The sequence below is a fragment of the Lolium rigidum genome, chromosome 6 (assembly GCF_022539505.1).
Source record: "Lolium rigidum isolate FL_2022 chromosome 6, APGP_CSIRO_Lrig_0.1, whole genome shotgun sequence".
Lineage (NCBI taxonomy): Eukaryota > Viridiplantae > Streptophyta > Magnoliopsida > Poales > Poaceae > Lolium > Lolium rigidum.
The window spans coordinates 326,334,945-326,362,218 of NC_061513.1; the positions used below are offsets into that span (position 1 = coordinate 326,334,945).

Consider the following 27,274-nt stretch of genomic DNA (forward strand, 5'->3'; position numbering starts at 1 on the left):
AGGGCCCACACAACAGGCCGGCGCGGCCAGGGCTTGGGCCGTGCCGCCTCGTTGTCTCGGCCACCTCGTGGCCCCACTTCGTATCCTCTTCGGTCTTCTCGGAAGCTTCGTGGAAAAATAGGACCCCGGGCGTTGATTTCGTCCAATTCCGAGAATATTTCCTTACTAGGATTTCGAAACCAAAAATAGCAGAAAACAAAGCAATCGGCTCTTCGGCATCTCGTCAATAAATTAGTGCCGGAAAATGCATAATAATGACATAAAGTGTGTATAAAACATGTGAGTATCATCATAAAAGTAGCATGGAACATAAGAAATTATAGATACGTTTGAGACGTATCAAGCATCCCCAAGCTTAGTTCCTACTCGCCCTCGAGTAGGTAAACGATAACAAAGATAATTTCTGAAGTGACATGCTATCATAATCTTGATCATACTATTGTAAAGCATATGAGATGAATGCAGCGATTCGAAGCAATGATGAAGATAATGAGTAAACAAATGAATCATATAGCAAAGACTTTTCATGAATAATACTTTCAAGACAAGCATCAATAAGACTTGCATAAGAGTTACTCATAAAGCTATAAGTTCAAAGTAAAGGCATTGAAGCAACACAAAGGAAGATATAAGTTTCAGCGGTTGCTTTCAACTTCAACATGTATATCTCATGGATAATTATCAACACAAAGTAATATAACAAGTGCAATAAGTAAACATGTAAGAATCAATGCACACAGTTGACACAAGTGTTTGCTTCTGGGATAGAAAGAAGTAGGTAAACTGACTCAACAATAAAGTAAAAGAATGGCCCTTCGCAGAGGGAAGCATGGATTACTATATTTGTGCTAGAGCTTTTCATTTTGAAAACAAGAAACAATTTTGTCAACGGTAGTAATAAAGCATATGTGTTATGTATAAGATATCTTATAAGTTGCAAGCCTCATGCATAGTATACCAATAGTGCTCGCACCTTGTCCTAATTAGCTTGGATTAACATGGATTATCATTGCATAGCATATGTTTCAACCAAGTGTCACAAAGGGGTACCTCTATGCCGCCTCGTACAAAGGTCTAAGGAGAAAGCTCGCATTGGATTTCTCGCTTTTGATTATTCTCAACTTAGACATCCATACCGGGACAACATAGACAAGCAGATAATGGACTCCTCTTTAATGCATAAGCATTCAACAACAGCTAATTTTCTCATAAGACATTGAGGATTATTTGTCCAAACCGAAACTTCCACCATGAATCATGGCTTTAGTTAGCGGCCCAATGTTCTTCTCTAACATTATGCATACTCAAACCATTTGATCATGAAAATCTCCCTTACTTCAGACAAGACGAACATGCATAGCAACTCACATGATATTCAACAAAGGTAAAAGAGTTGATGGCGTCCCCAGAAAACATGGTTACCGCTCAACAAGCAACTTATTAAGAAATAAGACACATAAGTACATATTCTTCACCACAATAGTTTTTAAGGCTATTTGTCCCATTAGCTATATATTGCAAAGACAAAGAATAGAATTTTAAAGGTAGCACTCAAGTAATGTACTTTGGAATAGCGGAGAAATACCATGTGGTAGGTGGGTATGGTGGACACAAATGGCATAGTAGTTGGCTCAAGGATTTGGATGCATGAGAAGAATTCCTCTCAATACAAGGCTAGGCTAGCAAGGTTGTTTGAAGCAAACTCAAGTATAAAAGGTGCAGCAAAGCTCACATATGAACATATTGTAACCATTATAAGACTTTACATTGTCTCCTTGTTGTTCAAACACCTCAACCAGAAAATATCTAGACTCTAGAGATCAATCATGCAAACCAAATTTTAACAAGCTCTATGTAGTTATTCATTAATGAGTACAAGATACATGATGCAAGAGCTTAAACATGATCTATATGAGCACAACAATTGCCAAGAATCACATTATTCAAGACATTAAACCATTTACCACATGCGGCATTTTCCGTTTCCAACCATATAACAATGAATGAAATAGTCCAACTTTCGCAATGCACATTAAAGATAAAGCTAAGAACATATGTGTTCATACGAAACAAGTGGAGCGTGTCTCTCTCCCAAACAAAGAATGCTAGGATCCGATCTTATTCAAACAAAAACAAAAACAAAAACAAACAGACGCTCCAAGTAAAGCACATAAGATGTGACGGAATAAAAATATAGTTTCACTAGAGGTGACCTGATAAGTTGTCGATGAAGAAGGGATGCCTTGGGCATCCCCAAGCTTAGACGCTTGGGTCTTCTTAAAATATGCAAGGATGAACCACAGGGGCATCCCCAAGCTTTGACCTTTCACTCTTCTTGATCATATTGTATCATCCTCCTCTCTTGACCCTTGAAAACTTCCTCCACACCAAACTCAAAACAAACTCATTAGAGGGTTAGTGCATAATCAAAAATTCACATATTCAGAGGTGACACAATCATTCTTAACACCTCTGGACATTGCACAAAGCTACTGGACGTTAATGGAACAAAGAAATCCATCCAACATAGCAAAACAGGCAATGCGAAATAAAAGGCAGAATCTGTCAAAACAGAACAGTCCGTAAAGATGAATTTTTTTGAGGCACCAGACTTGCTCAAATGAAAATGCCCAAATTTAATGAAAGTTGCGTACATATCTGAGGATTACGCACGTAAATTGGCAGATTTTTCTGAGTTACCTACAGAGAGGCAGATCGAAATTCGTGACAGCAAGAAATCTTTTCTCGCGCAGTAATCCAAATCTAGTATTGACTTTACTATCAAAGACTTTACTTGGCACAACAATGCAATAAAATAAAGATAAGGAGAGGTTGCTACAGTAGTAACAACTTCCAAGACTCAAATATAAAACAAAAGTGCAGAAGTAAAATAATGGGTTGTCTCCCATAAGCGCTTTTCTTAACGCCTTCGCCTAGGCGCGTAAAGTGTGTATCAAGTATTGTCAAGAGACGAAGCATCAACATCATAATTTGTTCTAATAATAGAATCATAAGGTAACTTCATTCTCTTTCTAGGGAAGTGTTCCATACCTTTCTTGAGAGGAAATTGATATTTAATATTACCTTCCTTCATATCAATGGTAGCACCAACAGTTCGAAGAAAAGGTCTTCCCAATGACAAGATGCATTGCATTCAATATCCAAGACAACAAAATCAACGGGGACAAGGTTATTGTTAACCATAATACGAACATTATCAATCCTCCCCAAAGGTTTCTTTATAGCATTATCAGCAAGATTAACATCCAAATAACAATTTTTCAATGGTGGCAAGTCAAGCATATCATAGATTTTCTTAGGCATAACAGTAAATACTTGCACCAAGATCACATAAAGCATTACAATCAAAATCATTGACCCTCATCTTAATGATGGTCTCCCAACCATCTTCTAACTTCCTAGGAATAGAAGTTTCAAGTTTTAGTTTCTCTTCTCTTGCTTTTATGAGAGCATTTGTAATATGTTTTGTAAAGGCCAAATTTATAGCACTAGCATTGGGACTTCTAGCAAGTTTTTGTAAGAACTTTATAACTTCAGAGATGTGACAATCATCAAAGTATAAATCATTATGACCTACAGCAATGGAATCATTGTCCCCAACATTTTGAAAAATTTCAGCAGTTTTATCACAAGCAGTTTTAGCAGCTCGTGCAATTTTGCACGCTTTGCACTAGGAGTAAAAACATTGCCAACACCAATTATTTTACCATTGATAGTAGGAGGTGTAGCAACATGTGAAGCATTATCATTACTAGTGGTGGTAATAGTCCAAACTTTAGCTACATTATCTTTAGCAAGTTTTTCATTTTCTTCTCTTTCCCACCTAGCATGCAATTCAGCCATCAATCTAATATTTTCATTAATTCGAACTTGGATGGCATTTGCTGTAGTAACAATCTTATTATCAATATCCTTATTAGGCATAACTTTCAATTTCAAAAGATCAACATCAGAGGCAAGTCTATCAACCTTAGAAGCAAGAATATCAATTTTATCAAGCTTTTCTCCAACAGATTTGTTAAAAGCAGTTTGTGTACTAATAAATTCTTTAAGCATGGCTTCAAGACCAGGGGGTACACTCCTATTATTGTTGTAAGAATTCCCATAAGAATTACCATAACTATTACCATTAGCAGGATATGGCCTATAGTTGTTACCAGAATTATTCCTATAAGCATTGTTGTTGAAATTATTACTTTTAATGAAATTCACATCAACATGTTCTTCTTGGGCAACCAATGAAGCTAAAGGAACATTATTAGGATCAACATTAGATCTACCATTCACAAGCATAGACATAATAGCATCAATCTTATCACTCAAGGAAGAGGTTTCTTCAACAGATTTTACCTTCTTACCTTGTGGAGCTCTTTCCGTGTGCCATTCAGAGTAATTTATCATCATATCATCAAGAAGCTTCGTTGCCACCCCCAAAGTGATGGACATAAAGGTACCTCCAGCAGCTGAATCCAATAGGTTACGCGAAGAAAAATTCAATCCTGCATAAAAGGTTTGGATGATCATCCAAGTAGTTAGTCCATGGGTTGGGCAATTCTTCACCAAAGATTTCATTCTCTCCCATGCTTGAGCAACATGTTCATTATCTAATTGCTTGAAATTCATTATGCTACTTCTCAAAGATATAATTTTAGCGGGAGGATAATATCTACCAATAAAAGCATCCTTACATTTAGTCCATGAATCAATACTATTTCTAGGCAGAGATAGCAACCAATCTTTAGCTCTTCCTCTTAAAGAGAAAGGAAACAATTTTAAATTTTATAATGTCACCATCTACATCCTTATGCTTTTGCATTTCACATAGTTCAACAAAATTATTGAGATGGGCAGCTGCATCATCAGAACTAACACCAGAAAATTGCTCTCTCATAACAAGATTCAGTAAAGCAGGTTTAATTTCAAAGAATTCTGCACGTAGTAGCAGGTGGAGCAATAGGTGTGCATAGGAAATCATTATTATTCGTGCTAGTGAAGTCACACAACTTAGTATTCTCAATAGTACCCATTTTAGCAGTAGTAAATAAAGCAAACTAGATAAAGTAAATGCAAGTAACTAATTTTTGTGTGTGTTTGATATAGAGAGCAAGACAGTAAATAAAGTAAAACTAGCAACTAATTTTTTTGTGTTTTTGATTAAGTGCAGCAAACAAAGTAGTAAATAAAATAAAGTAAAGCAAGACAAAAACAAAGTAAAGAGATTGGAAGTGGGAGACTCCCTTGCAGCAGTAGTCTTGATCTCCCCGGCAACGGCGCCGTAAAAGAGTTGCCGGCGTGCGTTGACGTGGGAGTTAGAAATCTATGTGGTGTAACTTTTCTTCGCATCCCCGGCAACGGCGCCGTAAAAGAGCTTGATTGCGCGTAGTTAACACGTCCGTTGGGAACCCCAAGAGGAAGGTATGATGCGCACAACAGCAAGTTTTCCTCGCAAGAAACCAAGGTTATCGAACCGAGTAGGAGCCAAGAAGCACGTTGAAGGTTGATGGCGGCGGAGTGTAGTGCGGCGCAACACCGGGATTCCGGCGCCAACGTGGAACCCGCACAACACAATCACGTACTTTGCCCCAACGTAACGAAGTGAGGTTGTCAATCTCACCGGCTTTCCGTAAACAAAGGATTAGATGTATAGTGTGGATGATGATGATTGTTTGCGAAGAACAGTAAAGAACAATTGCAGTAGATTGTATTTCAGATGTAAAGAATAGGACCGGGGTCCACGGTTCACTAGTGGTGTCTCTCCCATAAGATAACAGATGTTGGGTAAACAAATTACAGTTGGGCAATTGACAAATAAAGAAGGCATAACAATGCACATACATATATCATGATGAGTACTATGAGATTTAATCAGGGCATTACGACAAAGTACATAGACCGGTATCCAGCATGCATCTATGCCTAAAAAGTCCACCTTCAAGGTTATCATCCGAACCCCTCCAAGTATTAAGTTGTAAACAACAGACAATTGCATTAAGTATGGTGCGTAATGTAATCAACACAAATATCCTTAGACAAAGCATCGATGTTTTATCCCTAGTAGCAACAAAGACATCCACAACCTTAGAACTTTCTCGTCATCGTCCCGCATTTAATGGAGGCATGAACCCACTATCGAGCATAAATACTCCCTCTTGGAGTCACAAGTATCAACTTGGCCGAGCCTCTACTAGCAACGGAGAGCATGCAAGAACATAAATAACATATATGATAGATTGATAATCAACTTGACATAGTATTCAATATTCATCGGATCCCAACAAACACAACATGTAGCATTACAAATAGATGATCTTGATCATGATAGGCAGCTCACAAGATCTAACATGATAGCACAATGAGGAGAAGACGACCATCTAGCTACTGCTATGGACCCATAGTCCAGGGGTGGACTACTCGCACATCGATCCGGAGGCGATCATGGCGATGAAGAGACCTCCGGGAGATGATTCCCCCTCCGGCAGGGTGCCGGAGGCGATCTCCTGAATCCCCCGAGATGGGATTGGCGGCGGCGGCGTCTCTGGAAGGTTTTCCGTATCGTGGCTCTCGGTACTGGGGTTTTCGCGACGAAGGCTTTAAGTAGGCGGAAGGGCAGGTCAGGGGGCGTCACGAGGGACCCACACAACAGGCCGGCGCGGCCAGGGCTTGGGCCGCGCCGCCCTGTTGTCTGGCCACCTCGTGGCCCCACTTCGTATCCTCTTCGGTCTTCTGGAAGCTTCGTGGAAAAATAGGACCCTGGGCGTTGATTTCGTCCAATTCCGAGAATATTTCCTTACTAGGATTTCTGAAACCAAAAACAGCATAAAACAAAGAATCGGCTCTTCGGCATCTCGTCAATAGGTTAGTGCCGGAAAATGCATAATAATGACATAAAGTGTGTATAAAACATGTGAGTATCATCATAAAAGTAGCATGGAACAGAAGAAATTATAGATACGTTTGAGACGTATCAATGCTCCTATTCCACTAAACCCTACCTAGGTAATGATAAGCCCCTTAGCTTAGAAACAATTAGAGAGTACTTAGTGAAGCAATTGTGAAGCCATAGTAAACCCTAGAAAGCCATAGCTCCTATGTATAGTAGTTCATATTCTTATTTAACCTGTTCTTCAAAAGTTATTCTTTTGAAGTACAGATGTCAATCAAACCTTAGAAGCCCTAATCCTTCTTTAAAATACTCATTAATTCTTAAACAACGTGTTCTTCAAAAGTTATTCTTTTGAAGTATAATATAAGTAATCATCAACCATGTTCTGTAGAACTTAAAATTGACAACTGTTCTTTACATATTATTCCACTACAATTCTTTGTATGTATGATTGTTATGATGTCTTATATCACTTGGCTATGATGCTAATATAACCAAACCCTAATAAGAACCTTGTTTGAGAACCATCCTAAAAGTGCAACACACCCTAAAGAAATCTTTACAACTCATCCATCCTAAATCATAGAGGTTAGGTTACACTCGGGACGATTGCATCTCATATTATGCATTATAGCATCTTTGCCAGTTCTTTAAACATTGTCCTTACCGGACGATGATGGTATTTCAGCATTTGGAGTTCTCACGTATCGAAGCTTTTGCCTGCATAATCTTGCAGTCAAAAAAGGCAAGTTCATCGCTTGCTCATGTCATTTGATTATTTTTATCAAACTATATGCAAAGTACTATACTTATCACTCATGCATTGAAAAGCAAATATTATTTTACAATTATGAATATGACTATGTGGTGGGCAATGGAACCATGGTATGTGTTGATTGGTGGAGGTTCCATTGCATGGGTACTACTCATCTAGGACTAAGTACCAATGCCGTCCAGTGATTCTAGCGCCGTACATATCGCGTTATTCATAAGATCTACAATGGCTCTCGGGAAGTCAGCTGTATCTTTTCCCTCCTGCACGCCAACGGACTGGTAGAGCTGCGGGGTGTTGGAGGCACTGCCGTAGGTTGAGATAGCCTTTTAAATCTCCATCCGTGTGTGATGACGAGCTCTACGGTCTATGATGGATTGTCCAAAGTACACCGTGAGTAAAGCCGTATGATCGGGAGATGTCTACTGTGGGTGTACGGTTGGACAAAAGGGTGGGTTTGCAGGGTCGCGGAGAAGGCAGTGATTGGCTTGGTTCTTATACTGGGCCTCACACCAAAGGAAGTGTGGACGGGGATATACTCCTGGCCGGCAACAAGGATAAGTTCTCTTATGGGGTAAAGTAACGCACCTCTGCAGAGGGTATCAAAATTGTGGCTGTCACTCCCTGTTCCGGGAAGGGAACTGCGAACGCGGCAGGAAAGGAACTCCACGAAGTTCTGTTCAACCTGTGAAGACTGACGGGCATAGTTTTCAGAATAAAATAAACCTTTTGAAGAAATGTTTACAAAAACTTGCATTCTCCTATGACTTTCTGGTCTTTGGCTGTAGCTAGTGCATGATACACCTATTTCCTAATATGAACTTGCTGAGTACGTACTCATTTCCTCCCATTTGAACCCCCTTCTTAGATCAAGGCACCGAAGGAGAAACTACCGTGGAACTCGAAGACAAAGGAGTCAACTGCAACACGATGAAGAATCTAAACAAAGAAGTCAATGGAGTCAACTCCTACATCAGATAGAGTGGAAACTTAGACTAGTAATAGAAGGGAATTTTTCCCTAATCCTAGCACCTAAGTAGCTAGATTTCTATAGCAAGCCAAATAGCTCTTAAGCTTGGGTTAGCAATAATTTATACTACGAGTCGTTCTTCTGGAGTTTTATTTGAAGTTTTACCTCACTGTAAAGTAGGAGGCTGTGTTGATCTTATGTAAACAGATTTTGTATCCTTCTATAGACATACCTTGGACTCGCATATGTTTCTGTTGTACCACTCTGAGAGATGTAATATGAGTGGAACGGTGTTTCACTTGTGTTATGTCAACGACTTGTGTACTACACCATGCAGTGGTACGCTGGGTCATTTCAAGGAGTATTGGCGCCAACGGAGTAGGGTTACCTGGCTCACCAAGGGGGACTCTAACACCGCGTTCTTCCATGCATTTGCCAATGGGAGACGCCACAAATGTGCCATTACCAGGCTCACCACGGATTCGGGGATCCTGGTCGAGCCTCATGAGCTACAGGCGCATATCTACGAGTTCTATCGTGGGTCCACAGGCGAGCTTCCCCTGCTTCACCTTTCCCCCTCCTTCTAGCACGCCGCGGATCAAGTGTCGGATGGGAGAATGACAGCCTCATGATCGCCTTCTCGGGGGAAGAGATCGATGCGGTTCTTGCCAGCATGAAGGTGGATACTGCTCCGGGGCCGGACGGTTTTCTTGTGGCCTTCTTCAAACGCTTCTGGCATCTGGTGAAACCCTTCATCATGGACATCGCCAATGGCTTCGCTCTGGGGAGAGTTGACATTGCGAGGCTCAATTTTGGGATCCTTTCGTTGATTCCAAAAGTTCAGGCCGATTGCTTTGATTAATGTTATCTTCAGGTTTGTTGCTAAGGCATACGCTACTAGACTCTCTCCTATTGCCCATAGGACTATTAGCCACGCGCAATCTGCGTTCATCAAAGGTCGACACATTCATGAGGGAGTCCTTTCTCTCCAAGAAATCGTCCACGAAACCAAGTCCAGGAAACTTAGGGGAGTCTTCCTGAAGTTGGACTTTGAGAAAGCCTATGACCGGGTGAACTGGCCCTTCCTCCGTGAGGTTCTTCTGGGCAAGGGCTTTGAGCCCGCTTGGGTCCATAGGGCCTTGAGTTTGGTCTCGGGGGGGGGGGGGGCAAATTGCTATTTCCATTAATGGAGATATTGGGAACTATTTCTGCAATGGGCGCGGGGTGCGCCAGGGTGACCCCCTCTCTCCCATCCTCTTCGACTTTGTCGTTGAGGCTCTTGCTTCCATCTTGGACAAAGCCAGAGGGGTGGGCCACATTGTGGGAATGATTCCTCACTTGATCCCTAGGAGGGTCTCTCATTTGCAATATGCAGATGATACCATCATCATGTTCCAACCTGACGATTTGGCGGTGGCCAATCTTAAGTATATTTTACTCTGCTTTGAGAGCATGTCAGGCCTTCGGATCAACTTCCATAAGAGCGAGGTCATGGTGATGGGTGTGGAACCGGGGGAAGGCCAATGGATAGCCCACATGCTTAACTGCAAGCTGGGTTCGTTTCCGCTCACCTACTTGGGGCTTCCGATTAATGACCGCGCCCTTACTGCGGCGGATTGGGGTCCGTTGACGGCTAAGGTGGGCAAGCGTACCGATCCCTGGATGGGGAAATTGATGTCCTCGGCTGCGCGTCTGACGCTCATTAACGCTTACTTATCTAGCATTCCGCTACATGCCATGGCTGTCTGTTTGCTCGGCGAGGGGACGCATGGGTCAATGGATCGCCACCGTGCCCGCTTCTATTGGGAAGCCAACAGTGCTAAACGCATGGGTGAGGTGGTCGGCGATTTGCACGCCAAAGAGCCTAGGGGGGCTGGGCATTATAGACTCGCGCCTTATGAACGCCTGCCTATTGGTCAAGTGGATCTGGAGGATCTACTCTGGGGAGCAAGGCCTTTGGGCGGATATCCTGAGGAGTAAGTACCTCAGGGATAAGGATCTGATGTTGGATGATCGCCGCCCAGGATCCCAGTTCTGGAATTCCATACAAAAACTTAAGAACCTGTTTCGCTTGGGAGCTAAACACTGTGTTCGCGATGGCAAGACGACGAGTTTCTGGCGAGACTGGTGGCAGGGGTCGGGACCCCTATGCGACCGCTTCCCCACACTTTTCGCCGTTGCCGTGGACCAAGACGTCTCGGTTGCCGCTGCCCGCTCCGGCAGCACCTGGCACCTCCCGCTCTGCCGGGAGCTTGGGCGGGGAGATCGGGTGGCCTGGGCCAATCTTCTGAGGGAGGTTCGGGTGCCTCATCCCTCGACCTTGCTAGATCAGGTATCTTGGGCCTTAGAATCTTCGGGGAGATTCTCGGTGCGCTCGTTGTACCTCATACTTTGCCAGGGAACCCCCTCGAAATACTTTAGTGACCTCTGGAAGCTCTCGATCCCCTTAAAGGTCTGGATCTTCCTTGGGCAGCTAGCTAGGAAACGCCTTCCGTCTAATGAGAATATTCGGCGGCGTAGGGGGCCGTCCTTGGGTCTTTGTGCCTTATGTGGGGAGGTTGAAGATAACAATCACATCTTCTTCGATTGTCCCCTTGCTAGGTTCCTGTGGAGTGCAGTTAGGGAATTGCTCGACCGCTCTTGGAACCCTTCGTGTTTCGCGGATATCTTTAGGATCCTCCACGCTCAACAGGGTCAATCCAAACGGGTTCTTTGGATGGCGTGCGCTGCTTTGCTTTGGACGCTATGGAACCTTAGGAACAAATTATCGATCGACGGGGTTTTCCCCCGCCAACCTGCCGATGCCCTCTACAAAATGTCTATGTACTTGCAGGTGTGGAAGCTAGTGGCTAGGAAGAAGGACCGCGAGGCTGTGGAGTGGGCGGTCACCCGGATCCGTACTCTCCATTCGGCCATCAGAGACCGCGACAACAACTAGCGACCCCTCTCTGGTGGCTCTGTATCTCCGGCGTTAGGCTTCGGTGGTGTTGGGGCACCTTCCGGCCTTGTGTGTGTGTGTCTGTGCTTCGATTTGGGGTGGTTTCTTGCCCGGATGTTGTTGGTGTGTTGTAAAACTATGTTGTTGTTGGCTATGTACTCTGCCATTGGGGCTTTATTAATTTAAAGCCAGGCTCTGCTCGAGCCTTCCGTCTAAAACAAATGGCTTACAAAGCAATGTTTTATATTCAAAGAATCAATGTGAACCCTTTCTTTCATGGAATAAGAGGTTGAAACCATGTCTTTTCCTATAGAAAGAAGATCATTTTTGGGTGCCTCATCCAGAGACATTCATAGCATCGGGTACATTTTCTGAAACACCACCTTTTTCTGACAAAATACACCACAACCTCGAGCTTGTGTGTATTTGTTTAGAAACGGGAGCAAAAGCTTTGCCCCGGACTATTAATTAAATAAGTAAAAGTTATTTTACAAGAATGTAAAAAAATAAGACACAATCAGACTACTCTCATGGTACTTTTTTTTATCCAAATGATTCGCACCCGCTAGACGCTAGCACACAAAGCTCACCTCCTCCTTAATCTTGGAAAGTGCAACAAAATGAGTGCTATGATTACTACGGAAGACCAAGCGTTCCTTTTATTCCAAATCTTCCCAAGCCATGAGGAGGGCAAGGGAGGCCATAGCCTTACGGTTTGGAGTGATATCATTTGACATATTGAGCCACCATTCCTCAATTGGTTGAAAATGTTGTAGCTGAACCCAAATGTCCACAAATTGTTGGGCTTGAGGCTAAAGGAAATCTTGTCGTGTACAAATTGCGCTATTTTGGAGGGATTTCATTTATCGGCACGAGCCCAAACAGTGAGAACATGTATAAGATGAGATGCACTATCAAAGGATGGTGATCTTTTTGGGATCAAGTCTCGTTTCCTTATAAGAGTGAAACCAAGTCCTCAATCTATTAATTAAGTATTAAAAAATCATCCACTTAGTTAGCATGACACAATGGCCAAAGCCACTGTAATTCTACAATAGGGAAGTCACTAGAATCCTAGTACAACAGCCTCTCCAAGTTGTTGTTATTGTAATACATGATAGCATCGGTTGAACTAATACATGATATCTAGAAGAAGACAACAGTTGCTTCCGCAACTGCCACCTTCATTTTTTTTCCCTCAAGTCAGTGTCTTCAACTCGATCCATTGGAGACGACAACTCAATTTAGTCTTCACAACAACAAGCTCTCAAAAGCCACACCTACCATGCAAACCAATTTGCTACTTGAGTCAACGATTTTGATGGAGAACATCGTCAAAATATGCAAGGTTCTCATCGACAACAAGCTCTCAAAATATGCAAGGTTCTCAAAATATGTACACTGGCGCCGACATCCCCTTTTGGCGTCGCTGTTCTCAGGTCTGGCCATGTCCTGCCGTCCACTTGCTACTTCTCGGCGCTTTGGGTGGGTTGTACGTCGACGGGTGCCTTCCTGGAGCTAGGGTCTGCTTGGAGGTGGTTTGCTTCAGTTGTGACGCGGTCTCGGCGCTCTGTGTCCCAACCATTGCGCCTCTTTGGCTGGTGGTTGGGCTAGGTGTATGCGCTTGTCGTGTTTCGGGTGTGGTTCACTGTTTACTGTTTCATGTGTAAGGGTTTTGGGTCCGGTTTACCTCATAAACTGGATCGGTTGTTTTTTCCTTTAAGCTTAATACAATGACGCGTAGCTCTCCTGCGGGTTCTCGAAAAAAGGTTATCATCGAAGATGATTGACGCATTTGTACCTCCATTGTTATTGCCTTAACGGGGTGCACATGCCACAACTTCGACTTGTTGCAATGCAAGCCACCAATCACCAGCCTCTTCCCCTCAACCGATACCGGCCATGTTAACAAGGCCTTCGTACGGGAAGAGGCGCAAGAACACCACCATTTTCTGATCGGTGAAGACTTTAGCATAGAATTTATTAGTTTACTTACATATGTTCACGAACATTCCTAAAGCTTGGTTGATATCAACACAGCAGGAGGCGCCACATAGAGACAACAATGCTAATGTTTAAGGTTTAACTAAACCAAATAACATGGTTCGCAGCAAATCCGCTTTGATTGTCCCATGTAGATTATGTGATGTTATTTATTGATGATATGTATATTGGATCCGCTAAAATTCATCAAGAGTAAAAAAAACGAATAGTGCATCATATATGTTTGTCGATAATAAAATCACATTTCACATATATTTACCGATTCAATATTTTTTTCTCGAACAGACTATAGTTTGTCGAGTCTATTTACCGATGCAATCTATCATTTTGTTATGTATATTTTCGCCACTGGTTAAGCCATAAGTGAACTAGTTCACTTTATATTTTCACCACTACAAAAATTATAGGTAGACTTTCGGAGAGATAAAACATGACAAAAGTCATGACTCGAATCAAACACATCACACGTGAATCTCCCTGCTTGAGTTATAATATGGAGTGATGGACAGTAACTAAGCTTTTATTTTTAGTTACAGTGGGATTGTAACTAAGATTTTTTTTGTTTCAATTGTAAATATGGATGCAAGTAATAGTCACGGGCTTTACAGATTTCCTAAACCCGCGTTCGCTCTTCGCCCGCGGTAACATACTGAGAACGCCTCCTGGTGTCGTAACCAAGTACCTAGCCGTGACGCAAACTCGCTCGCCCTGACCTCGCCGCAGAGCAGTTCACCCCGCCGGCGACGATGGCGGCGGAAGTGCCCAGCTCATCGGCCTCCCCCGAAGTGGAGATGCTCCTGCGCTTCCTCGCCGCGCGCGGCTGGCGCTTCCGCGACACGGCGGACGAGTCCATCCGGGCCCTCCTCCACGCTTCCCCCTCCGCGTCGCCGGAGGCCGTGGAGGCTGAGCTCCTCGACACGGACCTGAGGCTCTTCGGTGGAAAGACCCTCCCCGACCGCGCGGCCGCCACCTCGGGGAAGCGGCTCTCTTATCTCCACGGCCCCATCGTCCTGCAGGTTAATCACCGAATCCCAACGCCTGTTCTTAGTTTTCAAGTGGGGGAATGTCTCATTTAGAAGCCGTTATTAGTTTTCCTCTCAGTTATATGTGGCCTGGAATGTGTAGACGTATTTGGTCGTTTGATCCTCTTCCCGCTTCAACCTGTTCCGTCGAATTTATGCAGGTAGTTTCTGTAAGAGATATATATAGCAGCAACGTTGATGCTTCATTTAAGAACCCGCAGCAACGGCGCCTTCTCCGGTTTGGTCTCACTGATGGTGTTTCTGAAGCAGTGGCCATTGAGTTTTCCCCTATCCCGTTCATCACTGAAGAGATAGCTCCAGGTACCAAGGTCAGTTCACCATATTCTGTCTGGACGTTCTAGTTGTTTATCCGCAATTTCTTTTGGCTTTGTTTTATATAAGGGGCAATGTGCACAGTCGCCGTGCATGGTTTAATCTTGTATTTGGGTTGTCCTAGACAGCTAGTTCAATCTTGTGTATCAATGCAATTTGGATTAAAGGCTGGACACAAGCCTGGCAAATACTTCATCGAACACTGGGGAGAAGCAGGATGCTTAGTGACTCAGTTGCATGTAGTTATTCCTCTCATCTAGCATGAACCATAAGCAATCATTGGGAAAAACAAGATACTACTCTACGTGAGCAGTGTGAAGTAAAACACTTTGTAGTGATGTGGTGCAGCATGAGGTTGGGCTTGGGATGTAGTATTCTGATTCCCATTAGTTCTCTGTCCCACATCCTGTTCGAGTTTGCTTCATTAGTATTTTTAGTGTTACATCTTAAGTTTTGACTTTTGGTTAGGGAATGGTCGAATATGATATTTGCCACTTTGCTGGACATTATTTATTTCTCAAATCTGCTACACTTAAAATAAAATGCAATATCTGCCACTTGGATGCTTTGGATATCTGTTAAATACTGACATTAGTCTGCATTTTCTCCTTTTCTTTCCCACTCTAGATTCGTCTTGAGAACAAGATTCCAGTAAATCATGGCATATTGTGCTTGAGTGCAAAAAATGTGAGTGTCATTGGGGGAACTGTTCAATCTTTGTATGAAGAATGGAAAATGAACCAAAAGTACTCAGGCATATCACGCCCGTCGTTGAGGTTGTCCCAAAATGACGATGGAGTTGGGCCTCCACCGTTCGAGAAGTTAGATACCGAAGCACGTCCAAACAGGACATTCCAGTTGCAAGCATATCCCGGTAACAATTCATATTTCTTCTCTCTGTTTACACTTGTATTTGTTTGTTTACTAGAAAGCTGCCATTTTGTGCAGTTGTCTACTTTCAGGAAAGGATAGCATCTTAAGTAAATACTAGTTGAGTGCCCATGTGCTGCCACGAAACAGACTTTAGAAATAGACATTGATCAAAACATCATTGTTCATTGACAAGTGATAATAGAGCTACAAATTGTCGTGTAGTAGATTAAAGGATTGCTTGACTTCATCACAACTAATGGGTCTTCCTCTTGCCTCTTATATTTCTGTTTACACTTGTATTTGTATGTTTACTAGAAAGCTGCCTACTTTCAGGAAAGGATAGCATCTTAAGTAAATACTAGGTGAGTGCCCGTCCGTTGCCACGAAACACCAACTTTAGAAATAGACATTAATCAAAACATCATTGATCATTGACAAGTGATAATAGAGCTACAAATTGTTGTGTAGTAGATTAAAGGATTGCTTGACTTCATCACAACTAATGGGTCTTCCTCTTGCCTCGCCCTTCTCCCACAACCATATTGCGCACATTTATCCCTTTCTCCTTGCTTGTCTACTCCAGCGCTCATGGAAGAAACCAAGTAATTAGTTTTCCAAAACGAGGATTTTGTGTAAGATATTATGCATTTGAACGATAAGGGGCTCTAACACGTTCATTAAGAAAATCCTTATTTTTGGAAAGAGACAAGCATAATAGTATGTAACAAATTGCAAAAACGAAAAAATAGGAATAACAAATTGCAACCTTGTACTAAAAGAACATACAGAATCGAAAAGTAACATCCCATTATATATCTTTTTTTAGCCGAAGGGCGAAACTAATACCGATCAATCGCTAGAAGCTACTGTATATCAGTATCTCCTCGTACCAGCAACACAGCATGAGAGGTCAGAGACGCAACTACAGCGAAAGAAACTGTTATTTCAGATTCAGAACTCAAAGCTTGTGGACAGCAACCGTATCAGATCGATTAGATCACCGATGTGTTGGTGGCTGGTTAGATAGGGCTCTCACCTGACGGCGCATGAGGTATTTGATCCCAAAGGCGAGGTCCCCGATGGGCCACTTCCCGAGCGCCTAGGTGAACCGCAGCCGGTGGAACACGGAGCAGCATGAGACCGCCCTCCAGCGTCCGGCACATGCCGGCCAGCGCCTCGGAACTCTCCTCGATGATGGATTCCTCCAACCACATCTTCCTCCGCAGGGGCGTTGTTATCATCGGCGATCTTGTCCAAGAGGATGTTGAGCTCTGCGCGATGCGCTCCACTGTTTGCATCTCGGCGAGGAAGATGAGCAGAAGTGCAGAACCCCTCCTTCTCCCTCCACTTAGACTCCTCGACTGTATGCTTCTGAGCGCCAAAATAGACGTGGCATGGTCAATGTAGGACTGTGTCGAGTGACGGGAAACGGGAGATGAGGGAAAACACGTGTGCCAGGGAAGGGGGAAAGAGAAAAGTCAACCGGTAAGTTCACTTAGGCGTGGCATAGGCTGTTTCAATTTAATAGTAAAGATAGGCGTAATATTTTTTATTGGACTTGGCTTGTGAAATCCTGAACTATTTCCTCTAAAAAGGATTCCTCTATGTTAGCAGTGAACTTTTTTGTCCATGTACATAGTTGTCACTTTTTGCGTTTTCTGGATCTGCATATTAAGTAACCTGTGAGGCAATTGCATGTTTTGCAAAACTTTTGGTGATGTACCTGTTATTTGTGAACCATTCTGACCTATTTCTTATGTCATCGAAGATCGTAAACCTAGGGATTTGGGAGTCGCTAATGACCGTGCATCGATTAATCCTATTGGCAAACCCATGAATGAAGCTTCAGCTGATGTGAACAAGGAGAATACAGCAAGCAAAGTTGAACCCAAACAAGCCAATTCAGATATCAGACCAAAAGAAGGTTGGCCTCCCAAACCCTCAGTTTATTTCATCCAAATTTGTAGACATAATTTTTTGGGCACAGCTAGAACTTACAAACTTCTTAATCTCCGCTACGCAGTAAGTGAAGCTGTCCCTGTTCAAAACCAAGCTGCCGCACAGAAGCTGCTGCAGAAAATGGCAATGCCCGAAGATAGGCATGGTAGGGGTCATAGATTCAAGGGCAAGAACAAGCAGGATGATGCTCCAGTCTTTACCCTCGAGGAATGGGAGAGGAGAAAAGCAGTTGGTTCAGTGTCCACAGCAGAACACCATATACAAGATACTAGTCGAGATGAGGAGCTGGCAAGACAGCTCCAGGAACAGCTAGATATGGAAGATTCCCATGTTAGTTTTCACTCCCACCTCATATTACTTTTTCTCTTAAAAGCATTCAGTAACACCAGTCTGACAACATTATTTTGGCATGGCAATGTGACACTTTTCAGAGAATTCCGGTTAGTTCAGAGGCGGAGCGCTTACGGATGAACATGTTCAGCTTCAATGGCCCCGAAGAAATGGGTGGTGGCGGGAGAAGAGATTTCCGAGGGCGCGGGCGGGGAAGGGGCCGAGGGCGAGGGCGGGGCAGGGGGAGATTTTAGAGCTATTCCGAAACTTCGGATTTGTGGTGCTCCAGAGATGCATGCTGGTAGTAGCAGTGTTATGATCATTATGATTTATTTTTGAACTGGTCATCATGGTCTTTTGAAAAGGAGGTAGCAGTATGATGTTGTTCATCTTAAAGTGTAGTACTAGATGTTTTATGATGATGACGAGCTTATTAACTCTTCAAGCATTTTCGTTTCCCTCTTTTCACCCTCCTGATGCTAGCAAATGTCCGGGTTGAGAAACAGCATGTACATTTTCCATGGAATTTTGATTTTACCCGTATATCTCTGGAATTAGCGTATGCTCTGAAGTCTAAACTTATAAAAATCCTATCGCACACGACCCTCTGGAACATTTTCAAGGTGGGCCCTTACTTAAAAATCTTGTCATGGGTTACAATTCTAGACAGCGTCAAGGTGTTTCCTGAGAAAGTCCCAGACATAACGACTTCCGGCTCTGAATTCTTAAACCTGAAGGAATCTCAGAACAGCGAGCCACGAACGCGAGCAGCAAAGCCACCTTCGCCTCGCGCGCTGCTCCAGAATTCTCGCCAATCGATCCCGCGACCGGCTCCAGAGAGCAACTGGGAGTCGGGGAATCGGCGGCGTTTGTAGGATCCCCACGACGACGGCGGCGAGGTCGCCGCGATGGATCAGGGCGGCGGCGGCGTCTGGATCCGCGGGGCGGTGGCTGTCGCCGCGGGCGGCGCGATCGCGGCGCGCGCGGTCCGGCGGAAGTCCGTGGACTACACCGCCGTCTTCGTCGGCGTCCCGGCCATGGTGGCACACACCGTCGCCGGGTACAGGTGAGACGGCGCTACCCAAGCTCGGAGATCTTTGAGAGGGGACTCGTTCGCGAATCGTCACGGGATCTCTCTGCCTCGAATGCTTGCAGGTTCGCGGGGCTACTGCTGGTGTTCTTCTTCACGGCGTCGCGGGTGACGAGGGTCGGCGAGGCAAGGAAGCGCGCGCTCGATCCCGAGTTCAAGGAGGGCGGCCAGCGCAACTGGTGAGCGAGATCGCTGCTTCTCTTGCTCTCCTTTTTTATCATGTACCCCATTGACGCATCGATAGATACTCTGGAGAGATGGGAATTTCTTGAAAAGCTGCTGTCTGTGTTGTTAGGGGTGCTTGATTTTGATTGTTTAGTAGTATAATTCAGTAACAAGGTCGCTGCAGGATCCCGAGATGTGTATGGTGGATTTAACTGGTTTGCGATGGCCTTTGATGGGATGGTTGAAAAAAATTTAGATGGTCTACCTTGACAGAGGAAACTTGGAATGTGCTTGGTTGAGATTGGGTTTGTAGAGTAGGGTGATGATATAATCTCTCTAAAGAGAATTCACCGCCAGGTGCGAAACGTCTGTTGAACAAAGGAATCTAGAGAAAATGAGTTGTGTTATCGATTATGTCAATGTGAGTCTGATCATAGAGATAAAAGAAATCAAATATTATGAGAACAAGTCAGCCTTCTTCTACGGAGAACTTAATTAACTTGTATAGTCCAGAACTTACGGGGCCTTTAATTATTCTGGTTTCAGTTGAAGAGTAGTCTTGAGGCGTGGCTATTCTCTTTCATCCCAGTAGCTATGTTATTGATTGCTGCACAAGTTGAACCCTGCATGAACTTATGGTAGAAAACAGACCAAAAAACCATCAATATTTGCTACTTTGTTTCTGTTACGCCTTCCCCGAAATTTTCTCCAGTTGTTAGATTTAACTAGATATTCTTAATAAAGAAAAGAACTCAACGTATGTAATGAGATGAGGAAGATACCTGTGTTTCTATATTTCCTAAGTTTGATAAATGTTGCGATCACCGTTGTTGAGATGGATAATATGCATTTCGTCTTCAGAAAATTCCCTTCTGAATCTTTCTAATGCAGGTGCGCACCACTCTTATTGGCAGGAAGCAAGTATTGTCAAACAGCGGTATTGCGACTGTCTTGGCAGTCCTTATAACACTAATTACTGGAGGTAAAGACAGATGCTTGGATTCAAAAGAGTCGGGTCTTGTAACTGCCCTTATCGGTGGTGTTATTGGACATTATTCTTGCTGCAATGGTGATACATGGTCTTCCGAGCTTGGCATACTTAGCAAATCCGAACCACGAATTATCACCACATTCAAGGTATGCATTAAATCTTATTTTCTAATTGAACAACTTCATTATGAACATAATCTCATTTTTTCTTTTGACATGAAACTTCTTTAGAGGGTGCGGAAGGGGACCAATGGCGGGGTAACCATTGATGGACTTCTTGCAGCAGCAGCAGCTGGATGCTCGATTGGGCTTGCATTTGTGTTAATAGGATTCTTAACCACCCAGTGTGCTTCTGATGTATTTTGGAGGCAGCTGCTTGTTATACCCTTAGCTACAGCTGCTGGCCTATGTGGAAGTCTGATTGATTCGTTGCTGGGCGCAACGGTTCAGTATAGTGGGTACTGCAGTGTTCGCAAAAAGGTATGAAACTCAAAGCAATGTAAATAGCTACATGTTTAAATACCCTATTCACTTGCGATCCATAATTTGGTTATTTGATCTTATTTTATGATTATGCAGGTTGTTGGAGTAGGCGGTCCTACCGTAAGGAGGATTTCCGGAATGAACATACTGGACAACAATGGTGTTAATGTAGTGTCTGTGTTCTTTACAACTCTACTTACTGCCTTTGCATGTACATTCATCTTCTGAGGTCTAGGTGAGTGGTAGTGTTAGCAACGCATGACCCTGGGTAACTAGGAACACAAGTAGTCAATTAGAACACCAAATCTTGAATAGTGCCAGCCATTGTCCATTTTGACAGTTGTTTTAGCATCAGTATTTCATGGTAAGCGCTGATTTTTTAATGTAAAAGTTCACTTGTAGTTATCCGATTCAGATTTTACATTGAATATTCGGATAGAGGAATGTCTGTATCATAATATTGATTCACTCTAACTATTTATTTTCTATGATCCATTTTATCAGTTCATCTTATGGATTCTGTAAGCTCGCCTCTTCAGTTAATCATAGCCCAAGTTACTTATTTATATTTACAACATAGCCGGAGGATTGAATCATGCTTGATCTCAACCAAACTCTTCATCTACCAAGTGTTCAAAAAGTTCGCACCTACCTTGAAGTGGCTGCACTACTCCAAGACAGATAGTTGGAGGCTTGTAGCCCACTGGTTAATGTAATTAACAAAATCACAATACCAAATAACCACACGAGTTCATTACAGATACAAGTAACCACAAGAACTTCAATTAAACACAAATATTTGTTGTGATCAGGAGCAAAGTTCATTTAAGCCGCTGCAGCAGAGGCACTCCAGATAATAACAAGACCTTTAACTAAACACAAATCTTCATCGAAGTCAGGAGCTAAAATCATTATTAGCCGCAGCAGCAGAGGCACTCGAGGCAGCACTCGGCAGGTCTTCTAGGAGAAGAAACAGTAGCACACGGTGAACATGCTGCAAAAGGAAATCACACATCTCCGTGAAAAACGAAAATAAAATAAAAACAGAAGGAAATAACATGTTAAAGTCAATAATGCCCTTTTTCTCACATGAACACTACAAGTAACTAATCCTCTTAGCCTGAAAGAGTGAATACTAGAGCTCTACAAGAAATAGTGGTATGCATTATTGCACCTAAGTGGGAGGAAAAAGGAATCAATTTTTTTTAAAAAAAGGCTGGTAGAGACACCATGGAGAACTGAAGCATAAAAGTGAGGAGCCACAGCATGTGGTAAAAAGAACGATATTACTCCTACCAAGAATAGATGCAACCTTTTTCCTCATGGCGCTGACATGGCCGTAGCAGGTGGAGGATTATACATCTCCCAATTTTTCTCCAAAATATCAATATAGAAAAGGTATAAAAGAAGGACAGGAGCAAAGCAAGAAGAAGAAAGAAAATGTAGTGGGGCACACGGCATGCATGGTTGATGTCTTGAGGCTTCTTTTATAGGGAGCTCAGCTCAAGTGGTTAAAGAAAAAGCTCAAGCTCAAACATTCCAAAAACATCATTTGAATATTGGTTTCTGCTCTGCAGAGCTAGGTGGGTAAACCTGGATATAGCATTTGAGCTTTAGGTATAAATGAGAATGATAAAGCTTCTTCTATGAGAAAAAATCATATTCTATTGAGAATGTGCTTGTCATGTGTTTTCCATGAGATCACATGAACAGACAAAAGGCACAAGGGTAGAGCAGGTAGATAACCTAAAACCCAACAGTTCAAAAGGGATTTTTATGATATTTCAGCAACTCTTGTTTTCTTCCTCCATCCACTCTATTGTTTTTTGTTTACAGTATATATTCTACAACATATTGCTAATTGAGTAGAAAATAATAGAAATGAACATGCATAGGTTGTTAGACAAGCCATTTTGTTCACAATCAAGTGAATCTGACACTATATTACACTGTCAAGAAAGAAAAGATGCAATTCTCACATACAAAAATTGGCTGCCAAATTGCCATCCTCACGTACAAAATCACTAGTGTTCACTCTTGAAAGAACACTAAGGTAGAATCAACCAAGATTTTGCCAAGAAGGCAATGCCCATTACTCGAGAATTCGCCGCAAAAAAATCAAGGAATTCATTGTCTTCAAATCGACAACTATTAATTACAGACTTTGGCACGGTGGGGTTTACAAAGGTAACAAAATGCCTTCTGTATCCCAGAGAAGCAAACAACTTCATCTAGCTAGCTAGGGAACAAAGGAACTGGGGATGGAGTATATTTGGACGCGTGTCATGTAACTGTGGGAACTACTGGAGGGGCCGAAGAAGGGGCTGCTGGAAAGCTCGTGTTAGCTGGTTGGAATGCATCAGCATTACGCTCCAGCTGCTCCCATGTAAGCCTTCGACGCTCTTCCGTTGCGGCTCGCTTCTCTTCTTCCACTTGGAAGTTGCTCTGACAAGCCAGGAGCAATCTCTCGTCCATGTCGAAGAACATTTTTCTCACATTCATCGTAACATTGAGCACTGATTGGTTCCAGTGCAATCGGGCATTTCTCTCCAGAGCTGGGTATACGAGCGGCACGATCACTTGACGGTTTTGGGAGATCATATCGAACAAATGTTCATTATTCCACAAGAATAAGGCTCTCTCAGCAACCTGCCAAAGGACGGGAAATAAATTAACCCTTTTGTTGGGACAAATGAAATAAAAAAGAGAGCTTGGCCAACAACTGCAAGAGCGAAGACCTGCAATAATTATTCAAGAGCATAGTCATGAACCAAGAAGACAGTATTAGTGCTAGGTCACTTAATATTACATCTACTGTACATTTCTACATCTCCAATAAGAAAAAGAGGGGCAGTTCTCTCCAGAGCAACCGATATTGCCCCATTTTAGTAGTTAACCATTGATTTGTTTCCTTTCAAGCGTTGACCTATCACAGGATGTTCTCTTTTGTGATTTTTTTAGTTCGAATGACACTCTTAATCAATTGATGGTTTTATTATCAGCTTAAAACAATGCCACCAAAGTTACTAAAAGGCGGATAGAAGGAAACATGATACATATTGCAGATACATGCCTGTGGTTGGCATATTCCATACATTTGATTATAATCTCCAATGAAAAGCAAAATTCTACCTAACTGTCAAGCTCTGAAAAAACTAGGTATCTAATTTATTTGGGCGGTTGCATAGTCATAATTCATAACATGACAGCAAGTCCAAAACTTACACCAACATATTCCAAAACATTAATTCACCCAGTTGCATGTTATCTGCCTGTGGACTGGGGATTTAGCGTTATTGTGACTTGGGCACACACCGAGTATAAGATATAAGTGAACAATAGCACGGTATTTCCTATATTCAAATGTGAGAGTACTAGAGTATAGCTTCCCAAAGTAAAGTACAGACCACCAGTTGCACTAGAACCGACAACTGAGGTGTTTGGTCCCACTTTAGGCAACAAGGAATGAGTTGAACCACTGATCAAATATCTTAAAAATAACCACTATACCATAAAAGCTGCAGGGACCATGCAAGTGGCATTAAAAAATTAAAAGGGAAAATTGGCCCAGGGACACCGTTATTTCCAGTCCTTTGCCCAAACACACCACTAAAACATGTCTTTGCCCAGTACCATTATACTTTTGTGGTACATTTGCCAAAACACACCGTGCAGCCTAATACGGAAAGTTTGGCATTTTGCTAAGTTCAGTGATACATTTGCCAAAACACACTATACATCTCCTGTGTCCGGTTTGGCAGAAATTTACCCGTGTGGAGCCCAGGACAAGCCACCGTCCATGGCCACTGGCAGGAACTTGGTCAAGCGCACGGGCACCGGTTTCTACGGCCGAGAACGCTCGGTGGAGGTCCCGCCGAGAACGCCTGGTACCAGACTTTGCACTGGGCGGCGCTGCAATTTTCCACATCGGTCGATATTGGGGCCTGGCCCAGCGATACTTGACAGGTGCGAAGTAGAGGCGGGAGGGGGCGGACGAGGGAGGCTGCCCCGGTGGCAGAGATAGCCGGCGTTGGGGCAGCGGCAGCCGGGCGGCCAGCGCGATGGAGCGGCGCTAGGGTTTGTTGCGGTTGAACCTTGTTTGGCCCAATGAAGAAAACGGTTCGGAAAGAAAAAAAAAAGTGGACATATTTTCCAAAGGGCAAGATGGTAATTTCACCTGAGAAAAGTCAAACGTTTCCGTTTTGGGTAATAGAGTGTGTTTTGGCAAATATCCACAAAAGTATAATGGTACTAGGCAAAGACGTGTTTTAGTGGTGTGTTTGGGCAAAGGATTGAAAATAACGGTGTCATCTGGTCAATTTTCCCAAAGTAAAAAGGTACAAGGAAAAGGAAATAGAACAAGTAAGTTGCTCTACTAAAATATAAAACAGGCAATAGATTGGACCAGTATACAGCTTTGAGACTACTCTTGTAAAACAATGTTGATGATAACTTGCTACCAGAGGGGACTCATGCTAAATTCTCATAATCATGTTTCTGAAGATTTTCGTTGTTTCTTGTTGGTTTTTCTAACCCTAGCGATTGTTCTAACACAAAATATCATGCAACGAAGATACAGTCAGGGAGAAATATTAATCAATGGCTTGGGCAAGAAACTTACCTGAAAATGGGAGCTATTGAGGCAATTTGCAATCCTACGGAACAATGGTACCATGCACTTCTGGAACTCAGCCATATCAATCAACTCAAGCACCTCTTCCAACTCCCCCAAGAACATCATCTCCTTCTGACTATTTGTAACTGGCCAGTACTTCAACAGACCTCTTATCACAGTTCCTGCAAGCTTTGGTTCCTTCTCAATAAATTGAGTTATGCAGTACGTCAGCTGTGGCAGATATACACCCACTGTCTTAGGCTTGTGAAGCGGAATTAACGCTTTCCATAGGAACAACTTATGCTCCTCCTTCAATGGCTTTGCAAACCCGCTTATTACACTGCCAAACACCTCCAACAGCTCGGCTATCCCATTGTGATGATCTGCCTCAGAGACGAACCTATAGAAGATATTGCTCACAGCCTTACGGATGAACGGTCGATTTCCCATGAACTTTCCATATATCCTGTGCAAGACTGTCTTCAAGCAGTCCCTCTCTCTCGGATCATCGGAATCAAACAGGTCAAGCAGCTTCGAGACAAATGAACTGTCCACATACTTCCTAGCCACCTTGGGATCAACAAACGGCGAGGTCACAAACCGAAGAAGCAATTCATACACAACTTGCAGATGGTACCAAGAGGGGTCAAAGAATGGCTCGTCCTCCTCTGTCTCTGATGCCCCCACGGTGGCTGATCGGACCTTGGGCGGGAAGACCCTGAAGAGGTTAACACGGAACATGTGGACGCATGCCGACATCATCGCCTCCGTGAGGGGCTCCTCGGCGGCGCCAATGGAGTCGACGAGGGACATCAGCACCTGCCGCTTCCTCTCTTTCTCCGGCGAGTCCTTGCCCCGGTCGGCGAAGTCGTACACCGTGCAGCAAATATCCACCTTCTGAATGAAGGCGTCTTCCCTGGATCTCCCCTCGCCTGCGGCGACCCCTGAGGGCGACCTAGGCGAGGCGTTCGGCTTTCCTACGCTCCCATTTTCCCTGGGAGACATGGGATGCGACTTCGCCGTAGGCGAGCCCCCTCCGCCGCCGCCCCCGGAGCTAGATTTCAGCGATTTCCACGACAGCTTGCCAATAAATTGCTTCCACATGGCGGCAGAATTAGGCAGCACCAATACCACATCAAATTCCCCGCAATCAAAGAACCAAGGCAAGAATCCGGCCTCCCGAGAACGAATCCGTGCTTGCAGATCCTCGGAAAAAATTATGTAAAAAACGCACCTTGCAACAGCAACAGGAGATTGCAATGACAGGGGGATTTCGACAGCAACAGCAAAAGGTAAGCAGAAGACGAAGGGAACGGATCAATTTCTTGCCCTCGGACAGCTCCACGGTCCAAATGCGACGGATCAAGAACCAATGAAGGCACCGGCCAAAAAAAGGGAAAGGACAGGCGGCCTCAATAAACGGGGTACATATAAGAGACAGGGGACGCGACGGCGCGGAGGGGGGATGATACCACCGGAACGGATCGAGCAATGGCGGCCTTCAGGGCCAGATCCGGGGGCGGGAGGCGGCCATGGATGGGATCTCGGGAGGAGGGAGGGGAAAGGAGTGGGGAGAAGTGGGGAAATTTTTGGCGTTTTGGAGGGTGTGGTACATACCGGACGACGACAGTGCAGGTCTGCGTGAGAGAGAGCGAGCGAGCAGGGAGAGAGGGAGAGAGATGCATGGATCAAATCGGGTCCATCTTGGCCGTCAGATCAAGGGGGTCGAGGTGTCCCAGCCGTCGGATTGTTGTGCGGCTGGTGTTTCCCTTGATTGTTTACATTGTGTGATGGAGATATTATTGGATAATGGGAGATCAGATGCA

At 43.7% G+C, this 27,274-nt stretch overlaps 3 protein-coding genes across 3 annotated transcripts; 2 read left to right on the top strand and 1 right to left on the bottom strand.

The window, feature by feature from the left end:
- The first annotated feature begins 10,414 nt into the window (after positions 1-10,414).
- LOC124664738 (tudor domain-containing protein 3-like) lies at positions 10,415-18,359 on the top strand. The gene is made up of 8 exons (XM_047202185.1): positions 10,415-10,978; positions 11,480-11,543; positions 14,312-14,604; positions 14,772-14,939; positions 15,571-15,817; positions 17,585-17,740; positions 17,840-18,105; positions 18,207-18,359. Exons 1-8 carry the CDS (start codon positions 10,415-10,417, stop codon positions 18,357-18,359), a joined length of 1,911 nt encoding a protein of 636 aa, XP_047058141.1.
- Positions 18,360-19,013: 654 nt separating this feature from the next.
- LOC124666710 (protein PGR-like) lies at positions 19,014-21,333 on the top strand. Its single transcript, XM_047204041.1, has 5 exons — positions 19,014-19,171; positions 19,261-19,374; positions 20,275-20,497; positions 20,582-20,830; positions 20,930-21,333. Exons 1-5 carry the CDS (start codon positions 19,014-19,016, stop codon positions 21,059-21,061), a joined length of 876 nt encoding a protein of 291 aa, XP_047059997.1. The 3' UTR covers positions 21,062-21,333.
- Positions 21,334-22,889: 1,556 nt separating this feature from the next.
- LOC124665048 (serine/threonine protein phosphatase 2A 57 kDa regulatory subunit B' kappa isoform-like) lies at positions 22,890-27,069 on the bottom strand. The gene is made up of 2 exons (XM_047202440.1): positions 25,455-27,069; positions 22,890-23,482 (listed from the first exon to the last, which is right to left on the bottom strand). Exons 1-2 carry the CDS (start codon positions 26,550-26,552, stop codon positions 23,117-23,119), a joined length of 1,464 nt encoding a protein of 487 aa, XP_047058396.1. The 5' UTR covers positions 26,553-27,069; the 3' UTR covers positions 22,890-23,116.
- Between the last annotated feature and the right edge of the window lie 205 nt (positions 27,070-27,274).